Source organism: Mustela nivalis (genome assembly GCF_964662115.1).
Source record: "Mustela nivalis genome assembly, chromosome: 7".
NCBI lineage: Eukaryota > Metazoa > Chordata > Mammalia > Carnivora > Mustelidae > Mustela > Mustela nivalis.
Genome location: NC_139026.1, coordinates 46,717,551 through 46,737,829, shown reverse-complemented (window position 1 = coordinate 46,737,829; position 20,279 = coordinate 46,717,551). Strand labels below are relative to the sequence as shown.

Here is a 20,279-nt window from a genome sequence, read left to right as displayed (position 1 = left end):
AAAATGGGTATGCTTGTGTTCCAACAAAGCATTATGAACACCAAAATACAGTTTCATATAACTTTAATGTATCATGAAATAGTCTTTTTTTGCCCCAATCATTTAAAAAATGTAAAACACAGGGGCGCCTGGGTGGCTTAGTGGTTAAGCCGCTGCCTTCGGCTCCCGTCATGATCTCAAGGTCCTGGGATCGAGCCCTGCATCGGGCTCTCTGCTCAGCAGGGAGCCTGCTTCCTCCTGTCTCTCTGCCTGCTTGTGATCTCTCTGTCAAATAAATAAATAAAATCTTTAAAAAAATATATAAAACATATTCTTAACTCTCCAGTCAACCCCTGATGTAAACTAACCCTCTTAAAAAATATCTGAAGAGCTAAAACAATTAAAAATTGTAAACATCTACCCATTTTTAAAAAATTATGTCACCATACAGTACATCATTAGTTTTTGATGTAGTGTTCTATGATTCATTGTTTGCGTATAACACCCAGTGCTCCATGCAATCCATGCCCTCTCAATACCCATCACCAGGCTCACCCATCCCCCCACAACCCCTCCCTTCTAAAACCCTCAGTTTGTTTCCTGGAGTCCATAGTCTCTCAGGGTTCTTCTCCTATTCTGGTTTCCCCCTTTCATTTTCCCCTTCCTTCTCCTAATGTCCTTCATGCTATTCCCTATGTTCACAAATAAGTGAAACCATATGATAATTACTTCCTCTGCTTGACTTATTTCACTTAGTGAAATCTAAGAATTACCAGGAAGTCCAAGCATTTGCTAAGTGATCAATTATTCAGAGGGAGAAAAGAGTATCAGTAGATGATATAAATTTTTTTTAAAGCACATTTTACTGTAACCGTCCTAGGCAGTCAATTTAGAGTTAAGTAGAAAATTTTGTTTTTAATAAACTGAAATATTTGGAATCAATCTTGGTCTCTACCAACACATTATGTAAAAGTATATTAGTCATCTCTACTAGTGGAGGGGAAAAGAACGAGTGAAATGTGATACATGAAAATGAGCAAGCAGGGCAAAGATAAAGTAAATGTCTCCATCAAAGTTTACAAGACTTTGTCCTAGACAGTCAACGTCCAGTTAAAAGACACTTTTTAAAGTTCAATGAAAGGACTGTAACACTTCCTCGTAACTCAATAAATAACGTTTAAAATTAAAATCGCAATAGAAATATTCAGTAAGGTAACCGTAATCCCAGAACCTCCACAAACTGAAAAAGCTGAATGCGCTTGCTTCTGAGGAAAGAAGTGGTGAGGTCGGTGAATTGTTTTTCGTTATTAGCATATAACACTTTAAACTGTGTATATGTGGTACTTTAAGGCAAATTTTTAAAGATTAAATTTAAGAAAAATTAAACATCCGAGCAGAAACTCCGTTGTTATAGCAACTCCGCGGCGCAGCTTCCCTTTTGTTCTTGGGGGGGGGTTCTACTCCCCGGCTCCACCCCATACGTCAGATCCTCCCCTCCCTCTCGTGCGGAGCGGATGCCGCAAGGGGCGGAGCTTTCCGAGTCAAAGCTCCGCCCCCCAGCGTGATGAGCGGCGTTTCGACCGCGGTCCTCCACTCAAAACCGGCTCGCCCTCCCTTCCCCCAGAGGGCGGTGCCAGGCCGGAGCTGCGCGCCCTCCGGGGCTCCGCCCCATGCGGAGAACGTGTGCCGTCATTTCCGGCTTCTCTTCCCTCTGGTCCCGGGCGTGAGCTGAGGAATTCGCGTGTGTGCCGAACTCCTCGGAACCATGGTGAGCCCGGCCCCGCTGGCCATATCTAAACCCTGCCGCGTCCCGCCGCGCCCTGCCTCCCGCTGCCCCTTCTGTCCTCCCACGGCCGCAGGCTCCTCATGTTTGTCCCGGAGACCGTCGCACATGGCGCGGGCCGCGGCGTGAGGCCTGCGCCGGGCCCGCCGGCGAAGCCCTCCACACCTAACGGGGAGGTGTGGGCCTCCATGCCAGTGTCTTGTGCCGACTGGGCCTCTCCATAGTTTCAGGACCCCAGGCCCGGGGGTCAACCTGAGAGGAGAAATTTCTAGTGCCGCGGGCGGGTCGGCGCGACAGGCCCCGCCCTCACTCCCGGGGCGGAGCCTGCGGCCGCGGGGCTGAAAGAGCTGGAGGGTGAAGATGGAGGCGAGTCGGCCGCGTTGCTTCGTCCGCCTGGCGGTTGTTGGCGCGAGTGGTCTGCACCTCCTGCCTGTCTTATCTTTAAAGTCATCTTCAGTCTTGCCGTTTTTAACATTCTTCTTGGTGTATAATTTTTACTCATAGAGTACTTGTAGACCCAAAGGCAAACCCTCCTTGCTGTACAAGTTGTATAAGTCCCTCACGCCCCCTTAGTGAATGAACGTCCCAGTGACGGAGAACGTCATTTCTTTGAAAAATTACGCTGTGCTATAAATTAAATTTCTTTTAAATATGTACGTGTATTTCTGGCGGAATGTGTCTATAGGCGTTAAATAATCGGTATTCAAACGGACTGTTGATTTTTCCCTTTCAGGCGTCCCTTTCCCTCGCACCTGTTAACATCTTCAAGGCTGGGGCTGATGAAGAGAGGGCAGAGACGGCTCGTCTGGTAAGCCTTGTTCTCCCATTCTTTTAAAGAGCCAGTTGAACTTTAGGAATTTTAAGACGGTAAAATTGATTTTTACTTTTCAATCTCTGATTTTTACTCCAGTCTTCTTTTATTGGTGCCATCGCTGTTGGAGACTTGGTAAAGAGCACATTAGGACCTAAGGGCATGGTAAGAAAAACAAAGAATTTTTGTGTTTTGATACTGATTTACAGCTGTTTTTGGAAATCTAGTTAATAGCTCACTTTTTTGGGATGCCTGTATGCATAAGACATGGGTATGTTCTCATTCTTAAAAATCAAAACAGTACTCCTACAGCTAAAGTCCCCTTGGATCACCATCCTCAGTCCCCTCCCCAGTGACAGCCATAGTTATAATTGGATGTAAGTCTTCCTAATACTTGTTTTTATGTAGATATGTGTGCAAATTATGTATTAGGTGTTTTTTTAATAAGTATTTTTACTGTAGGTACTTGTATTTTTCTGTAGGTTGCTTTTTAAAATCCCTTTTGCTGTAGATTTTTATATTTTATATTTATTCATTTGTTTTTGCTAGTACAATGCTGAAAAACCTTGTTAGTGTCTCCCTGTTACAGTGTTTTCAGGGACAGACACCAGGGTTTGCTTTTGGAGTGTATGCATTAAAAAAGTCTGAATGGATACTGCCAAATTGCCATCCAGAGTATTTACACATTAGTAAATGAGAGTACATATTGACCCATGCATTCTTGACATGTATTTATATCTTAACTTGAATCACGTATGTTCTTTTTAGGATAAAATTTTGTTAAGCAGTGGACGAGATGCCTCTCTTATGGTAACCAATGATGGTGCAACTATTCTAAAAAATATCGGTGTAGACAATCCAGCAGCTAAAGTTTTAGTTGGTGAGTCTGAAAATGATAAGATTTTATTAATATTTTTAAAACACATTTTTAAGTAGGCTTTGTTGACTGACTACTTGCAATTAATTGATGTCCCCTTTTTAATTATTATTATTATTATTGTTGTTATTATTATTAAAATATAAGCCTCTGTGGTTCCATGCAGTTTTTAATGATAAAACATGTTCAGAGTGAGAAGTTCCAAAGAGTTTGTCAGGTGAGGAAACCTAGATAAGTGAGATTCTGGTTGGTAGTGGGTATGTTTGGAGAATTAGTTGAGCTATGGAGAAGTAATTTAGAATGTATTTAAAAGATTCTATTTATTTATCTGTCTGTTTGTCAGAGAGAGAGTGCACAAGCAGGCAGAGTGGCAGGCAGAGGTGGAGAGAGAAGCACACTCCCTGCCAAGCAAGGAGCCCGATGCGGGACTCGATCCTAGGACCCTGTGGTTTAATTGACTGAGCCACCCAGACGTCCCTAGAATGCATTTGTATCAAATATAAATGAGTTAACTAACTAGCTTCTTTCTTCTAGATATGTCAAGAGTTCAAGATGATGAAGTTGGTGATGGCACTACCTCTGTTACTGTCTTAGCAGCGGAATTACTAAGGGTAAGAGTATCTGAGAAACTTTAACCTCATTTTATTGTTTTTTTACTCGCGTATCAGAAGTAGTCTGTTAGTGTTTTCTATTGAAGAATGTTTTCTACTATTTATTAATAGGAAGCAGAATCTTTGATTGCAAAAAAGATTCACCCACAGACCATCATTGCGGGTTGGAGAGAAGCCACAAAGGCAGCAAGACAAGCTCTGTTGAATTCTGCAGTTGATCATGGGTTAGTATACCAAAATAATAGTTTTAAATATTTAACATTCTTTTAAAAATAGGCTCAGTGCAGGATGTCTGAAAAACAGTGAAAAGCATACACAAACATGACTCTATTGCCTCATCCTGCCCCAATAACAAACCCCCACATTACACTCCAGATATAGTTTGGGTTTCCAGCTTTTTGTAGGTAAAAATCACGAAAAAACAAAACAAATAGAATCATTGCATAATCATTCTAACTTAGTTGATCAATAAGCATATATTTGGGTGTCAGTATTTTCTGCAGTAGTTTAATAGGGGTATGCATTTGTTTATGTGACTGTAGTGTAATTTACCTATCTATAGTCTGTTTTAATAAGTTTTAGATTTATAATAATATTTTTGACAAACTTCAAGAATGTTTCAAGAAGTATAATTGCTGGGTATAATCACATGTATGTATTTTATGGCATTTTTATTTACAAGTAATCTTTATTTTCATTCTTAATTGCATTCTTAATTCTTTATTAATTTCATTCCTTTATTTTCATTTCTAGTATCTGTAGAGCAATACTTATTTATCCATGTCCTTGAAGAATTTGGTATTTTGTTTGCTTGTGTTTCTCTTTTTGTGTTTCTTTTTTTTTTGCCTGATTGGTGGGGAAAATCGTTTCCTTTAATTTTGCATTGTTTGATTACTTGAACTTTAATTTTTTTGCTATGACTTTGAGCCCTGACTGGGGTGAAATTATCTATTGACAAATATTTTCTTGAAAAGAAAATTAGGATTGATACCTTTGAAGAAACAGGCACGAGTCTTTTTGGTTTTTCTCTTTTAGTTCTGATGAAGTTAAATTCCGCCAAGATTTAATGAACATTGCAGGAACAACATTATCCTCAAAACTTCTTACTCATCACAAAGACCATTTTACTCAGTTAGCTGTAGAAGCTGTTCTCAGACTGAAAGGTTCTGGTAATCTGGAGGCCATTCACGTCATCAAGAAGCTAGGAGGAAGTCTGGCAGATTCCTATTTAGATGAAGGTATATATATATGTATATATATGTTGAATATGGGAAAACAGGCTTTGATCAGACATTGAGGGCTATATAGTGAATCTTGGGTTTTAGCTAGTCAGGATTTCAGAAAGAAATCCTGGTTTCTTTCTTTACAAAGAAAATTTGCCTTTAAGAATACAGATGGGGGGGGGTGCCTGGGTGGCTCCGTGGGTTAAAGCCTCTGCCTTTGGCTCAGGTCATGATCCCAGGGTCTTGGGATTGAGCCCCTCATTGGGCTCTCTGCTAGGCGGGGAGCCTGCTTCCTCCTCTCTCTCTCCCCCTGCCCTCTCTGACTACTTGTGATCTTTGTCTCAAATAAATAAATAAAATTAAAAAAAAAAAAAAGTACAGATTAAGGGCACCTGGGTGGCTCAGTGGATTAAAGCAAGCCTCTGCCTTCAGCTCAAGTCATCGTCGGGGTCCTGGATCGAGCCCCACATTGGGCTCTCTGCTCTGTGGGGAACCTACTCCCCTCCCCTGCTTGCATCTCTGCCTGTTTATGATCTCTATCAAGTAAATAAATAAAATCTTTAAAAAAATACAGATCATATTGCAACTATTTTTGTCTTTTTAATCCATTTATTATACTTTGTGCTTCTTTTCACACCATCCCAGCATTTCTTTGATAATCTCTAGGTTTTACTTAATACCTTGAAGTTTGTGCAGTCTCTAATAAAGAGAAATGGTGGTTTTAGTAAAAGTCAGCTCTTTTCAAATGGCTTTTTTCAGGAAGAGTTTGTGTAAATCCTATCATTTATTGGTAGGTATTGAGATTACAGTTCTTGGTGTTCTTAACAAGTAGTAATAAGTCTTAGTAACTGCTGTTTCCTTAGTAACAGTGTCTTTTGTTCTTATAATTTTTCAAAACATCTTTATATTGCGTTTACAAAATGGCTTATGGAGTGGAATGTGTAAATGTTCTCTTTTATAGAGGAGAAACAGGAACAAGTTGTGCTTTACCAGTGGTTTGTACTCTAGGTTTTGCTATATTTCTATTTTGCTTCTTTTAAAGATTTTATTTATTTGAGAGGAGAGAATGAAGGCTGGAGTGGGGTGGGGGTGGAGAGAGGAGGCACAGAGGGAGAAGGAGAAGCAGACTCCCTACTGAGCAGGGAGCCCAGTGCAGGGCTCCATCCCAGAACCCTGGGATCATGACGAGCTGAAAGCAGGCACTTAACCAACTGAGCCACCCGGGCACCCCATTTGTCTCTGTTTCAGAGGAGTAACAATTCTAAAAACACTGTTGATTTTACATGCAAGGGCTGTGTAGCATTTTTAATAGAAGCTAATGGTAAGGTAAGATAATGAGAACAAGGATAGCTACCATCTTGAATGTTCTGTGCAAGCATTCTAATGGGAATTTTACTTAAAATCTCATTTATTCCTCATGATGTTGACCTAGTGTTTGAAAATTAGGTTCATCTGATTAGAGCAGAAACCCAAGATGATAATGTCTTAAAAAGGAAAGCGTTATGTGCATCTAAAAGAAGTGTGGAGAGAGAATTCTAGATAGGCCCGTATGCTGGAAACTAGTGCTGTGATTAACTCTTGTTTTACAGATGAATAGCTAAGGTTAATTTGTGTAGGGTTCCTCACCCACCCTGTAAGCAGCATGGGCAAAACGGGTTAGGTTCGTTTGACTCCATTGTACATATTGGGGGGGGGGGGTTGTTTTTCATTTTATCACCAGTGTCAGTTCTTTAAAAAGTTCAGTACTCTCTAGCAATACCTCGTTTTCCTGAATCTTCATCAGTTTTCTGTTGTTAGTTTTAAGCTAATGAAAGTGGGCTTACCAGCTTTAATTACAGTCCACACCTGTGTATTGTGTATGTATGTGAAATAAAAGTTTCACATGAAACTTTTATTCTTAAGGTTTACTCTTAAGGTTTATGCTGTGCCCTTAGATTTCTGCCTGCTAAATTGATTTTTATGGTCACTTGCATTAGTGGAATGCTGTATAGGTTCTAGGGATTTAGGTGTATTGGACTTAAATGGATTCTTTGAAAGAGTAATTTGATAAAGCAGAGATAAGGATTTATCAATATAGTTTTGAAGTATTTACTAAAATCTGTATTGTAGGCTTTCTGTTGGATAAAAAAATTGGAGTAAATCAACCAAAGCGAATTGAAAATGCTAAAATTCTCATTGCAAATACTGGTATGGATACCGACAAAATAAAGGTATGTTAACTACATTTCTTAGAATTCTAATTGTTAGCTGCTTTATGAATTCAGGCTGTGAAGCAGTTGCACTGAAAAAACCTAGAATATATTTAAATACATAATTTTAGTGTCTTTACATAAAAGTATTTATGTTGTGGGATTCAGGAGTAATGAAAATGATGCTATTTTTATTCTTTCCTTTGTCTTAGATATTTGGGTCCAGGGTAAGAGTTGATTCTACAGCAAAGGTTGCTGAAATAGAACATGCCGAAAAGGAGAAAATGAAGGAGAAAGTTGAACGAATTCTTAAGCATGGGATAAATTGCTTTATTAACAGGTCTGTATGTGCTTTTGCTAACAATATTTGTAATAATCTAATGATTTTTGTCTACAAAGGCATTTGCAAATAGTTCATTTTATTAGTGACTTGTTATTTAGGAATGGTAATTTTCCTACCATTCTACAGCAAGGCATTTGCATCACCATTTTGGTGATGTTTTAGGTTAATACACTTGATCTATTTATATTAACAATGAGTTTTCTGGTCTGGCAGTTACATTGTAGTTTTGGGCTGTTATATACATATATTTGGTGGAGAGCTTCAGTTCCATATTTAATGGTGGGACTTTGAAATAGCAAAAAGCTAATAGCAAAGAAATAAAATAATGAAGAAATGAAAAGTAATAGTTTTAGGGCTTTAATTTGTATGAAAAAGTATGTATAATGTTTCCCATGTTTTCTTTCTTAATTGTTAGTATCAAAGGTGTTTATGGATTTTTTTTCCAAAGGTAAAGCAGTGGAAAATTTTTTTCAGTAAAACTAGAAAAGGCTCTATAAAGTCATGACTGTATCCAGTCCAGTAGCCTGAGGCAGCATGATGTGGAATCACTGTCTAGGTGGCAGGCAGTCTGGGCTCACAGCTTTCTTCCATGGCTCTCTGGCCATTTCCTGCCTTTGGGTTCCTGATATTACAGGGTCAAGTACCTAGGATCCAGTGGTACTGTGTGCTACCTCATATCAGGGTCTAGAGTGGGCAGCAGAGGAATCTTGTTTGCCCCTAGAAGCTCAGGCTGGAGTTCTGGCAAGAAGCCCTGACTGCTTTGAACTGTTTGCTCATTCCCACATCAGGGACTTTGTGTCTAATTTTCTCTCTGCTTAGATCTCTCAGATTTTAAATGGTGAAAATACCAAGAGGAACAGCCTAATTCTAGCAATGAAATGGCAGTGGTTAACTTTGACAGTTAATATTTGGTGAAAATCAAATATTTGCGGGGAGATGGAGAGAGAGTATCCTAAGCAGGCTGCATGTCCAGCATGGAGCCCAATGGGCTGGATCCCACGACCCTGAGATCATGGCCTGAACTGAAATCAAGAGCTAGAAACTTAACTGACTGAGCCACGCAGAGGTCCCTTACATTGATTAAAAAAATTTTTTGGCCTTTTTTTAATGTCCCATACTTTTAAACATGTCATTTTTACTCTTATTAAAAAATAAGATCTGGGGCGCCTGGGTGGCTCAGTGGGTTAAGCTTCTGTCTTCAGCTCAGGTCATGATTGCGGTCCTGGGATCAAGCCCGGCCCCCCCGCACCCCCCCCCCCAGCCCCCACATTGGCTTCTCTACTCAGCGGGGAGCCTGCTTCCCGGCCCCACCTCCCTGCCTGCCTCTCTACATACTTGCGATCTCTCTGTCAAATAAATAAATAAAAATAAAGTCTTAAAAAAAAAATAAGATTGCATTTTGGAAAATAGGAAAGTATAAAGAAGGAACAGAATCTGAGGTCTAACCTTCCTGAAATTCTTTAATTAAGCTGACTTGTGTATGTATGTATGTATGGTGTTCAAGTTTCAGTTTTTCACTTAGCTGTGAACACGTTACTAACTTTTGTAACTTGCCCTTTTTTTAACCTAACAATATAAATTTTTACTTAAAATTAGTTTTTATAATTGGTAAACTCTGTGTACACCGGCACAGTCCTAGTGAACATTGAAGTCATTGGCAGGTTTTGCCATTCTCTGTAAAATTTTTATACATACTTTCACTAAAGATTTTTAATATCTGAATATTCTTGCTGTAGAGCCTTAGGAGTGGAATTAAAGCTTGGGAACATTTATATGATTTTTGATGCATTTCTGCTACATTGGTTTTCAGAACTGTGGTCTAGTTTACTGTATCAGTAGCAATATAAAAAAACAACTTGCTTGCAGTGCTAGCATGGAGGCACTAAGTTGTGTAATTTATGTATTATTGTATGTGACATTTCTAATTTGTATTTATTTGGTAAGTAAAAATGGTTACATGTTTTTTAGTCTGATGTATTTTAGACTTGTGAAATAACAATTGCAAACGTTTTTATTTTATTTGTAGGCAGTTAATTTATAATTATCCTGAGCAGCTCTTTGGTGCTGCTGGTGTCATGGCAATTGAACATGCAGATTTTGCAGGTGTGGAACGCCTAGCTCTTGTCACAGGTATGGGAAAAAAGGCATTAATTTCTAACGCTAAACACTCTTGGATTTATTGATGGTTAGTATATGTAACTTTTGAGAGTACAAAGAAATACTTTAAGGGACTTTGAATAAAAATATTCTGAATTCTGATTTACAGTTTTTTGACATCCTTAGATACCAAATTATCTGTCGTATTTGCCATAGGTTATGGTTACCTTTGTTACATTGTTTTAAAGATAGCAGATCTTTTCTCACAAACATACAGGACCAGTGTTCCACTCCTAGTCTAAAGAAACTAACGCTTGAAAAAGGACTCTCTTAAGGTTTATCTAGTTTATTCGTTTATTTCTGGTGCTGAGTAGTTGAATGCCTTGTGCCTTTTGTGGTAGTAAGTTGTAATAATAACTTCATTGAACACTTGTTAGAGAATGGATCAAGTGCTTTTAAATATTGTTTTTGTTAAATTTTTTTAAATTTGTGGAAGTAATGTGGTGCCTGGGAGGCTCAGTGAGTTAAGCATTTGCTTTACGCTCAGGTCATGATCCTGGGGTCCTAGGATTCAGCCGTGTATCCCATCTGGCTCCCTGCTCAGTGAGGAGCCTGCTTCTCCCTCCTCTGCTTCTGCTACTCGTGTGTTTCCTCCGCCACCCATCAAATCCTTTTTAAAAATTGTGGAAGTAGGGGCGCCTGGGTGGCTCAGTGGGTAAAGCCTCTGCCTTTGGCTCAGGTCATGATCCCAGGGTCCTAGGATTGAGCCCCGCATTGGGCTCTCTGCTTGGCAGGGAGCCTGCTTCCTCCTCTCTTACTGCCTGCCTCTCTGCCTACTGTGATTTCTGTCAAATAAATAAATAAATAAAATCTTTTTTAAAATTTAAAAATAAAAATTGTGGAAGTAATGTTGAAATAGTGTGAAACAATCCAGCAGTGAATAATGAAAAGTTAGTATCCTGTAATTTTCTTCAGTAGAGGTATGAGTTTCCTAATCCCAGTTATGTGGAATAGAAATGTATTTATAAGTAAGAAATGTTTACGCCAAAATGACATAGTGTGCAAATTGATTACTTTTTTATAGTAATAGTTTTTAAAGTAACTGCTAAGTAGCCCTTGAAAGACGAAGTTTTGCAGCCTTTATTTAATTTTTAGGCCCTTGATAATGAATGAATGGGTTGGAAAGTTGACTTGAGATCTTGCAATGAGAACTAAGGAGAGGGGTTTGAGATGTAAAGCTACTAGGAATGTTAAATTCAGTTTTCAAATGCCATAAGTATTAGAAATAAAAAGTATTACTAATTACTGTAAAGAGTAGAATTGGTTTCATCTCAGAATAACTTCTGAATCCACTTTTAATATTTTGAGAAGCGTGTCTTCTGACCTAAAAAGAGGTATTTTTCTTTGATCAGTTACTTTGAAGTGGGTTTACTTGGTTTAATTAAAGTTCTTTAAGAGCTATTACATACTTGATGCTTAAGGTGATAAAATTTATGGTGTAATTCCTCCCTTAAGGTGACAAAATTAAAGGTAATGACATAAATGTGAATGATAGCACATTAATGGGATAAGTTGATACCATAAGAAGTTGGTACATGAATTGCCATGTATATTCAGAAGAAAGAAAATTCACTGTACCAAGAACAACCCACTGCAGAGTTGACCCCAGGGTGCCTCTCATCCTTAGTGTATGTGTTGTCAAGGTGTATGAAATTGGTTCTTATAAATGTCTAGAAATACATTGTCAGCAAATTCTACATAAGTGAGTGAATTTAGGATAAGTGAAAATTCTCATAAACCAGATCAGTCTCATTTGGGGGTATGGTGTCCTAAATATCTCTTGTGTCTCAATCTAGAACACACAGCAGTCTTAGGTTCAGGCCAGTCAGAAGTCAAAAAGTCAGCTAAATAGATGAGTATAAATCAGTAGAGTTGGAAAGACCAGAGTTTTAATAAATTTTTTGGAAAATAGATACATAGTACCAACTCTTCAAATTTACCAATAAAGAGTAGGAAAAGAGGGATTGGTTGTTGATGGTGGAGGGAATCTACTTTATTAAAAAAGAGTAAAGAACTAGAAAAAGTGGAAACTGAACTTTGGCAGTTAAGAACCAGGGAAGGAAATGGCTGAATCTTTCAGCTTACACTGCGGGAGATGCAGAGAAAATAGGAATAGAAATAAAACCTAAAAATAAAAAATTTGCTTTTTGTTTTAAAAGATTTTATTTATTTGAGAGAGTGCATGGAGAGCAGCAGAAGGGGAGGGAGAGAGACAAGTGACTCCATGCTGAGTGTGAGCCTGGTGGACCACTGGATCTCACCATGACCTGAGCCAAAACCAAGAGTTGGATGCTTAACTGACTGAGCCACCCAGGCGCCCCAAAATAATTCACTTTTTTGATACCTCATTAGGTTTGCTCTGGGGTATTCTCAGTTACATTTCCCCTTTTCCTGGGCCTTATAGGGGCATTGTGAGAATTCAGTTAGGATTAGCAGGTGTCAGGTGTTCCTGTCAGCAGTTTCTAATGGCTATATCTGTTGACTTAATAGAACTAGTCAAATGCTTCATGTTTTGGGAAATTGAATCATAGGGGTACTGGTCTTGTACTAGATGAAAAGAGAATTTGAATTTAAATTCAGACTTAAAAGTAAATGTTAAAGTCCTAATTTAACCTTTGGGAAATAGTATTATATAGTGTGCATTTAAATCTAAAGATAGACTACTTGGATTTGAATCCCAGCTTCACCATATATTTGTTTGAGTTGTATAACCTTGAATAAGAAACTCTAATATCTCTTTGTCTCAGTTTTTTTACTTCTGTATCAGATAATAGAGCATCTCTTACCAGGGTTGTTTTAAAGATTAGTCAGTTTATATGAAGTGCTTCAAAGAGTGCTTGGCATATGGTAAGCAGTCAGCTTAAAATCTGTTCATTAGTTCTCTTTAGAAAACGAATTTTAAACATACTGTGCATTTAATTAATATGTGTTTATGTTCATAGGTGGTGAAATTGCCTCTACCTTTGACCACCCAGAGCTAGTGAAGCTTGGAAGTTGCAAGCTTATTGAAGAAGTCATGATTGGAGAGGATAAACTCATCCACTTTTCTGGGGTAGCCCTTGGTGAGTGATTATGTAGATCCTGATAAGGTTCCTAAGTCTTTGAGAGGCTCTGTTGATATTAAAAGAAATAGTTATTATATTTACTAGAATATGATGTATCTTAATTCCTGAGAAGCATAGGGTGCATGTTAATTTCAGTCGAGGTCAAACTCATGTTAACCTTGCCTTTGTGGACAGTGTGTATTCAACATGATTGTTTGTGAACATGGATAATTATCAAAAAGAATGTGTAACAGCAGAGAGGACACGTTAGCTTTTAAAACCAAATAATAATCATAACCAGTATCTACATAAATAATAGAAGGCAAACTCTTGTTTTTTGTAATCACTGTGACCTGAGAATATTTTTCTTTTAACTTTAGGCGAAGCTTGTACCATTGTTCTTCGTGGTGCCACTCAGCAAATTTTAGATGAGGCAGAAAGATCTTTGCATGATGCTCTTTGTGTTCTTGCTCAAACTGTGAAGGATTCTAGAACAGTTTATGGAGGAGGTAAGTGTTTTAAAAATATTAAACATGTTTTATTCAAGTATATAGTAATGGTTTTGGCTTTAATGATTTTTAGAAAATTTATATGTAATGCATTTGCATTTAATTTTAAAATATTTGACATGTCTAAGGGAAATCAGTAAGTCAGTGTGTTGGAGATAACTAAACATCATAGTCCTTGGAATTTCATTTTCATCTGCAGGCTGTTCTGAGATGCTGATGGCTCATGCTGTGACACAGCTTGCCAGTAGAACACCAGGCAAAGAAGCTGTTGCGATGGAGTCTTACGCTAAAGCACTGAGAATGGTAAGTTAATAAAGACATCTGAACTTACACATTTGTGAGTATTGATAGTTCTTTAAATGAATACATTTTTCTCTCTTGGACATGTTTGCTAATTTTTGGCTTTAAGAAAAAGAACTGGTTCATACCACTTAAATTTGATTCTGGAGCTTATCTTTATGAGCAGTAATTAAAAGGAACAGTTTTACATTGTTCCTAAATATATAATTTTAAAAAGCTGTCCTAGTTTAGACTAAATCAACTTTCTTCTTGTAGAATAGTTACCATTTGTCTTTTTCACTTAACAGTTGCCAACTATCATAGCTGATAATGCAGGCTATGACAGTGCAGACCTGGTGGCACAGCTCCGAGCTGCCCATAGTGAAGGCAACACGACTGCTGGACTGGGTAAGAAAGCGATTGTAGACATAAAGAGTAACTCTTTACCAAAATCTTTTTTTTTATTTTATTTTTTTATTTTTTTTTTATTTTTAAGATGAATTCTTAGGATAATCATAGAGAAGATTTCTGTGGTGGTTGCCTCTGTCACCATTGTATTTCCTAGGAGAATGTTTAACTTCATGTTCTCAACATTGTCAGAACTGTTCTTCCATAAGGGGTATAAAACTAGTTAGAAGACTTGTAATTTATTATGTGGTGACTATAGGACTTAAATTTGTAAGTAGTACTAATATCCTGAAATAAGTATAAACTTGATTAAATTCTTACATTAAATCCTGTTCTCACAGGAAACATATTATGAGGTATTCTGGAGTGTAGTCTTTACATAGATAACAGTGGCCAAAAGGGTAAATTTAATTCAAATTGAAAAATTTCCCAGTGTACTATCCCAAGACACGGGAATAGTTATTAGAGGGTAGATAATCCTGCCACTGGAGAAGAGAGATATAATGAATAATTAATGATCTTTCAGAAGGTAAAGTACTCTTCTCACAAGAGGAGAAGTAAGTGACTTTTAAATTCTCTTCCAGTTCTTAAGAATCCATGGTAATTAGCGATGAGCACATTTTCTGTAATAATTTTATTTATATATATATATGTACACATAGGCACGCACATGTATATCTATGTATACAAAAAAGGTTATTGGAAAAGGTCATTGAGTGTTCTGTGTAAATTTTCCATCACCTGAGCTAGTTATCCTCTGTTAGTACAGATGATCAGTAGTTGAGCTTTTAATTTTCTAAAAGGTTTTTCTTGAATGTTAGGCTGATGAGAATGCACTAAATAAATTGAGCGGTTGAGTCTTGTAATCCCACTTTTCATAAAAGTATTAATTTTACTTTTACTTAATTTTACTAGAGATTTTGATAATTTATGTTAAAACTATTGTTGCTTATTTAGTGAATACGTCTCTCTCTTCAGATATGAAAGAAGGTACCATTGGAGATATGGCAGTACTAGGTATAACAGAAAGTTTCCAGGTGAAGCGACAAGTTCTTTTGAGCGCAGCTGAAGCAGCAGAGGTGATTCTTCGTGTGGACAACATTATCAAAGCAGCACCAAGGTATCATAGCACTGTAGTAGACATTTTTTAGGAAGCAAACAATAGGTAATTGCATGTATTGGGTAATTGTAATTGATAATAAAAGGCATTTCTGCCCAGCTAAAGTATTATGCACATTATTTAAAATACATAGTCACAACTCTTAGATTTAAGTCAGGAAAGCATAAAGGGAAAGACGTATGGGTGACATGGAGGAGCTCTTAGGATTGAAAGGTCACATGAGCCAAGCTTGAAAAGCCTGCATGGGGCCAAGGGCTGTAGTGCTAAGAACAAATGTCTTTTCCCCAGGCTGAGTCTGCTCCAGTCATTTTCTGTCCTATTCACTTTTCATATAGATTATCTTAAGCTCATAATGTGCTGAGTTCCTAACATGTTCCTGTTTTTGTTTAGAGAGAGAGCAGGAGTGTAGGAAGGTACAGAGGGAGAGGGAGAAAGAAACTCTGTCAGATTCCTCGCTGAGCTTAGAACCCTATGTGGGACTCAGTCACACAACCCTGAGATCATGAGCCAAAACCAAGAGTCAGATGCTTATCTGACTGCTACCCAGGGGCCCCTCTTCAGTTTTTCTAAGTTGTTAGATTCTTTCAGAAACTCATTCACACAAAAAATGGTTACGTAGCCAGAAAATCTTAACTTTTGAAGATTCAGTCAATAATTTTCATTGTTCTTACTAGTACTTATTAAAACATTAAATTTTGCCTGTTGTGGTGGTTCAGGGAGATGGGAGACAATGGTTGCTTACACCAGGAGATATGGAGGTAAGGGTGGTGAGAAGGAGTTGATAAAAGATTTTGAAGGTAGAGCCAGCACAATTTGATTGTGGTTTGGGTATAAGGTGTGAAAGGAAAGGGAATGGAGGATAATCTAAGGTTTTTGTTGGGATAAGAAAGTTTCTTTTAGATGAAGAAGACTTTGGGAAGGAGGTTGGGGGTGTCAGTCTTGGGCATTTGAGCTTTCCATTGAGAAACCAGTTGGGTAATCAAAGCTTGAAGTAGAGAAGCTTGAGCTGGAATTTTAAGTTCAGAAATTGTCAGCCTACATGTGTTATTTAAAGGCCATGAGACTGACAGTGTTCCCAAAAGAGGGAATGTAGCTAAAGGAAGGAAGGGGTTTTAGGTTCTAAAGATACTTGAGAATTCCATTAATAAGTTTGGAAAGATTCAGAGCAAGTGGCAGAGGACACTAAAAAGGAACATGAAGTACAGATAAAGGGTAATTATTAACTGGGTGATGGATACCTGGGGATTCAGTATCGTATCTTTGCTTTTTTGTACATTTGAAATTTTCCGTAATACAAAATTTTAAAGGTTGGGAGCATGGGTGCCTCTGAGTTAGAAGGAAGACCAGAGAATGTGTGTCTCAGAAGCCAAATGAAGAAAGTGTTTAGGGATGGGGCATGATCAACTGCCATAGCAGTACAGATATATTGGCCAAATAAGATAAAAACTGAAAATTGACCTTAAAAGATTGGATTTAGCAACAGAGGCCATGGGTATTCTTGACAAGCAGTTTTGTAGAGTGGAGGGGTCAAAAATCCGAAGTAGGTGCAATGAAGCCAGGAAAAGAAGTATCAGAGGATGTGTATATAGACTGCTTTCTTGAGGAATCTCTTGTGAACAGAAGCAGAGGAGTGGGATGGGAGCTAGAGGACATGGGTCTCGACTGTGAACAGTTAGTTAGTGCTGTACGTGGGAGTGATCTTGTAGGGGGGTGATGGATGCAGAAGAGGGAGCGGCCTGCTAAGTAGCTGTGAGAAGGAATGGGAGCATGGAGAGCTCATCCCTGGGAACAGGGAAGGAGGAGCACTGTCAGGAGATTGCACCTTAAATGGACTCTGTTACGAGGACTCTCTTTGTGCAGCACCCAGTAGCACCCACATCAGTGGCTTGCTTCTGTGAATGGCAGCTGTCCCTTTATTATTAGAAGAAAAGAGGAGAAAATAGTGATTTGGATGTGGAGAGAAAAGGGGAGTGGTATTTAAATCTACTGTGGTGTAGTGGAAGGAGGAATGGGCTGAAAAATCTGAATATTCTCTACCTCGGGTACTGGTAGGGTAGGGTAATGGGGAATGGTCCTAGTTTGGAATGGAGCACTGGTGCAGGAAGGAAGGAGTTGAAAGTTTCTTAGAAGCTGTGCCAGCAAAGATGGTAGAGTGTGGTTCTGTTTTCTCCTGCCTTTAAGCATAATGATAGCAAAAAGAAACTGAGGTCCATTAAGTTTTCTGGCTTGGTGGCAAGGTCACATAACCACACCCACACTCAGAAATCTTTCCATGACTTGGCACCCTCAACCACATTTGAAATATGCACTAAGATACCTCATTTGATCTGAGACCACTGTTTTAGTGTCTTTTTTTTTTTTTAAGACTTATTTATTTGACAGAGAAAGCACACAATCAGGGGCCCAATGTGGAGCTCCATCTCAGGACCCCAGGATTGTGACCTGAGCTAAAGGCAGCCGCTGAACTGACTGAGCCACCCAGGCGCCCCGGTTTAAGTGTAAATTAAATTTAGTAGATGTACTCAGTAATTTTCAATAAAGAAACATGGGTAATTGTGTTTAACTCAACCTTCTCAAAGGATTCTTTTGGACTCTTTCATATTTAACCTCCGGGGGATTCATTTTCCAGATTAGTTGCCCTCTGACAGCTGCTGGAGAACTTTTTCTGTATTGGGATCTTTTAGCATCCTTAATTATATTCCCATAAGCTTCCAGGGTTGGAAGATCTTTTTCTTTATATGGTTCCAGTATGCTGTACTCTCTAAATTTGTTTTTACACTTTTTTTGCTTCTCTAAAATGATTGTTACACTTGACTCTAGAAGCAGTGTTTATTTAGGTGTAAAGTAAAAAAATTCTCTAGTACCTTGCCATGCCTCCTCACCAAAGAATAAAAGTTTAACATCTAAGATGTATGTGAAGGGCAGTGTTTTCATACTTAGATGAGTAAGCTGACCCTGTCACTAGCCTATCTACTGGCATTCATTTTCATTCATTTAGAAAAGTGATACAGAGATTCTCATCTAGAGGCCCCAAAGCCTTGTCATTTTACAACTTCTGATTAAGAGTAAACTGTCTTTGTCTTTGACTAATCTAGTAAAATGCCCTAACACATTAGTTGTAAACATGAATTAATCTTTTTCTGGAGAATATGTATATGTTAAATAGGGTGTTTGGATGAGAAGTTGAAAATTATTAAATACCTACAGGTCTTCACATTCCACAGATTCTGTACTGTTTTCTTACTAATATAGTAATAATTGAGAGATGTTAGTAATGAGATAGAAATATCCTTGTTATAAAGAATTGGTTATGATCGTTTTGATAAAATTTAGGATTTCAGCTGTGTTTGTATTTTATATAAACCTGTGGTTACAATCATGCTTTTTAATTTTACCATTGCCTTTTCTTAAGTGTTTGTTTTGTAATACTTGCAGGAAACGTGTTCCTGATCATCACCCCTGTTAAACATTCCCATGTGCTGTTGAGCTCTGGACCAGTTAGTTCATAGCAGAGTTGTGTTTGAAAGACTTCGACCTTTTAAAGAAGACTGTGGAATCGAAGTTTATCTGTGGCTCTTATATCCTTAAGTTTGGACATTTAACTGACCTTCTATTTTAACATGGGTCTAATTTATTTGCTGTTCATTTTCCATAAAATTCAGTTGATTTAAAAGTTAATTTCTCATACTGTGCATCAAAATAAAAATTTGAACAATTAATTGTTCTTAGTGGTTTGTACTTATTTATTTATTTATTTATTTATTTATTTATTTATTTATTTATTTTTTAAAGATTTTATTTATTTATTTGACAGAGAGAAATCACAAGTAGATGGAGAGGCAGGCAGAGAGAGAGAGGGAAGCAGGCTCTCCGCTGAGCAGAGAGCCCGATGCGGGACTCGATCCCAGGACTCTGAGATCATGACCTGAGCCGAAGGCAGCGGCTTAACCCACTGAGCCACCCAGGCGCCCTGTACTTTTTTATTTAATGGGAGCAAGTGATTATACTCTCTCAGTATGGAGTTGTTCGGCTTATCTAGTGGTTGATCTCACACGTTTATGAAATAATGATCTTGTCAAGTCCAAATCAAATGTGATAAACATAGATTAGTCTCTTGGTTTGTAATCATATATAACCTTTATTTGCTGTTTAATTTTGTTTAGTGAAAGTATCTTAAAGTTTAGTTCCCAATTTAATTTTGTGTCATCTAAATACTGTGTATTAACATAGGACAAAATGATGGTTTCTGTTACTTCAGGGTTTAAAGAGTCCTGTTTTAAAAGTTGTTACAGGCTGCTGCTCAAGCATCTTTGATGCTTTAATGGGTAATATTGTCTCACTTAAAAGAAGATGGATATGGTTAGATTTTAGACATGGATGGTTTAGGATTTTTTTGTTTTTGGCAGATGGATTCAAGAAAGAGTGGAAATAGGGATAGAGGTGTGTACTGAGTTAATGGTTTAAAGGTGAATTTAGGTTTGGAGGTTATTAATGCGTCAGTGTATAGCAGAATGCCCAAGAAATGAGAGAAAGCCTAGCTGTAGGTTGAGTTCCTTAAAGGTATCTCTGCTACCTTAATGGAGAGAGATTTTATTCCCATAGAGGAACAAAAGGATTTTCAAAGAAATGCTGATAAAACAACCTGTTTTGTTGTGTTTTTCTAAAGAAGGCTCTACATAGGGCTGTTTGAACCCTGACCCTGAGATCAAGAGTCACATGCTCTACCGACTGAGCTGGCCAGGCGCCCCTAATCTGTTTCGTTTTTGTCCAAAAAGTTTGAACATTTTAATACTACTTTTGTAGAAGCTATTAAAACTGGGAAAACTTGTGGTTTTTTTGTGGTCCTGGTGTATATCCTCCAACATTCACATAAAGGAGAAACTTCCTGAGATTATCAAAGAGAATTGTACTGATTTTTTTTTTAAGTACTTTATCACGTCATAACA

The 20,279-nt window shown here is 37.9% G+C and overlaps 1 protein-coding gene across 1 annotated transcript; it reads left to right on the top strand.

Annotated features, from left to right (window-relative positions):
- The first annotated feature begins 1,599 nt into the window (after positions 1-1,599).
- CCT2 (chaperonin containing TCP1 subunit 2) lies at positions 1,600-19,052 on the top strand. The gene is made up of 16 exons (XM_082742900.1): positions 1,600-1,747; positions 2,496-2,570; positions 2,673-2,738; positions 3,342-3,453; positions 3,985-4,061; positions 4,173-4,285; positions 5,097-5,299; positions 7,394-7,494; positions 7,686-7,813; positions 9,843-9,946; positions 12,916-13,035; positions 13,398-13,526; positions 13,726-13,829; positions 14,114-14,213; positions 15,192-15,333; positions 18,769-19,052. Exons 1-16 carry the CDS (start codon positions 1,745-1,747, stop codon positions 18,797-18,799), a joined length of 1,608 nt encoding a protein of 535 aa, XP_082599026.1. The 5' UTR covers positions 1,600-1,744; the 3' UTR covers positions 18,800-19,052.
- The last annotated feature ends 1,227 nt before the right edge of the window (positions 19,053-20,279 follow it).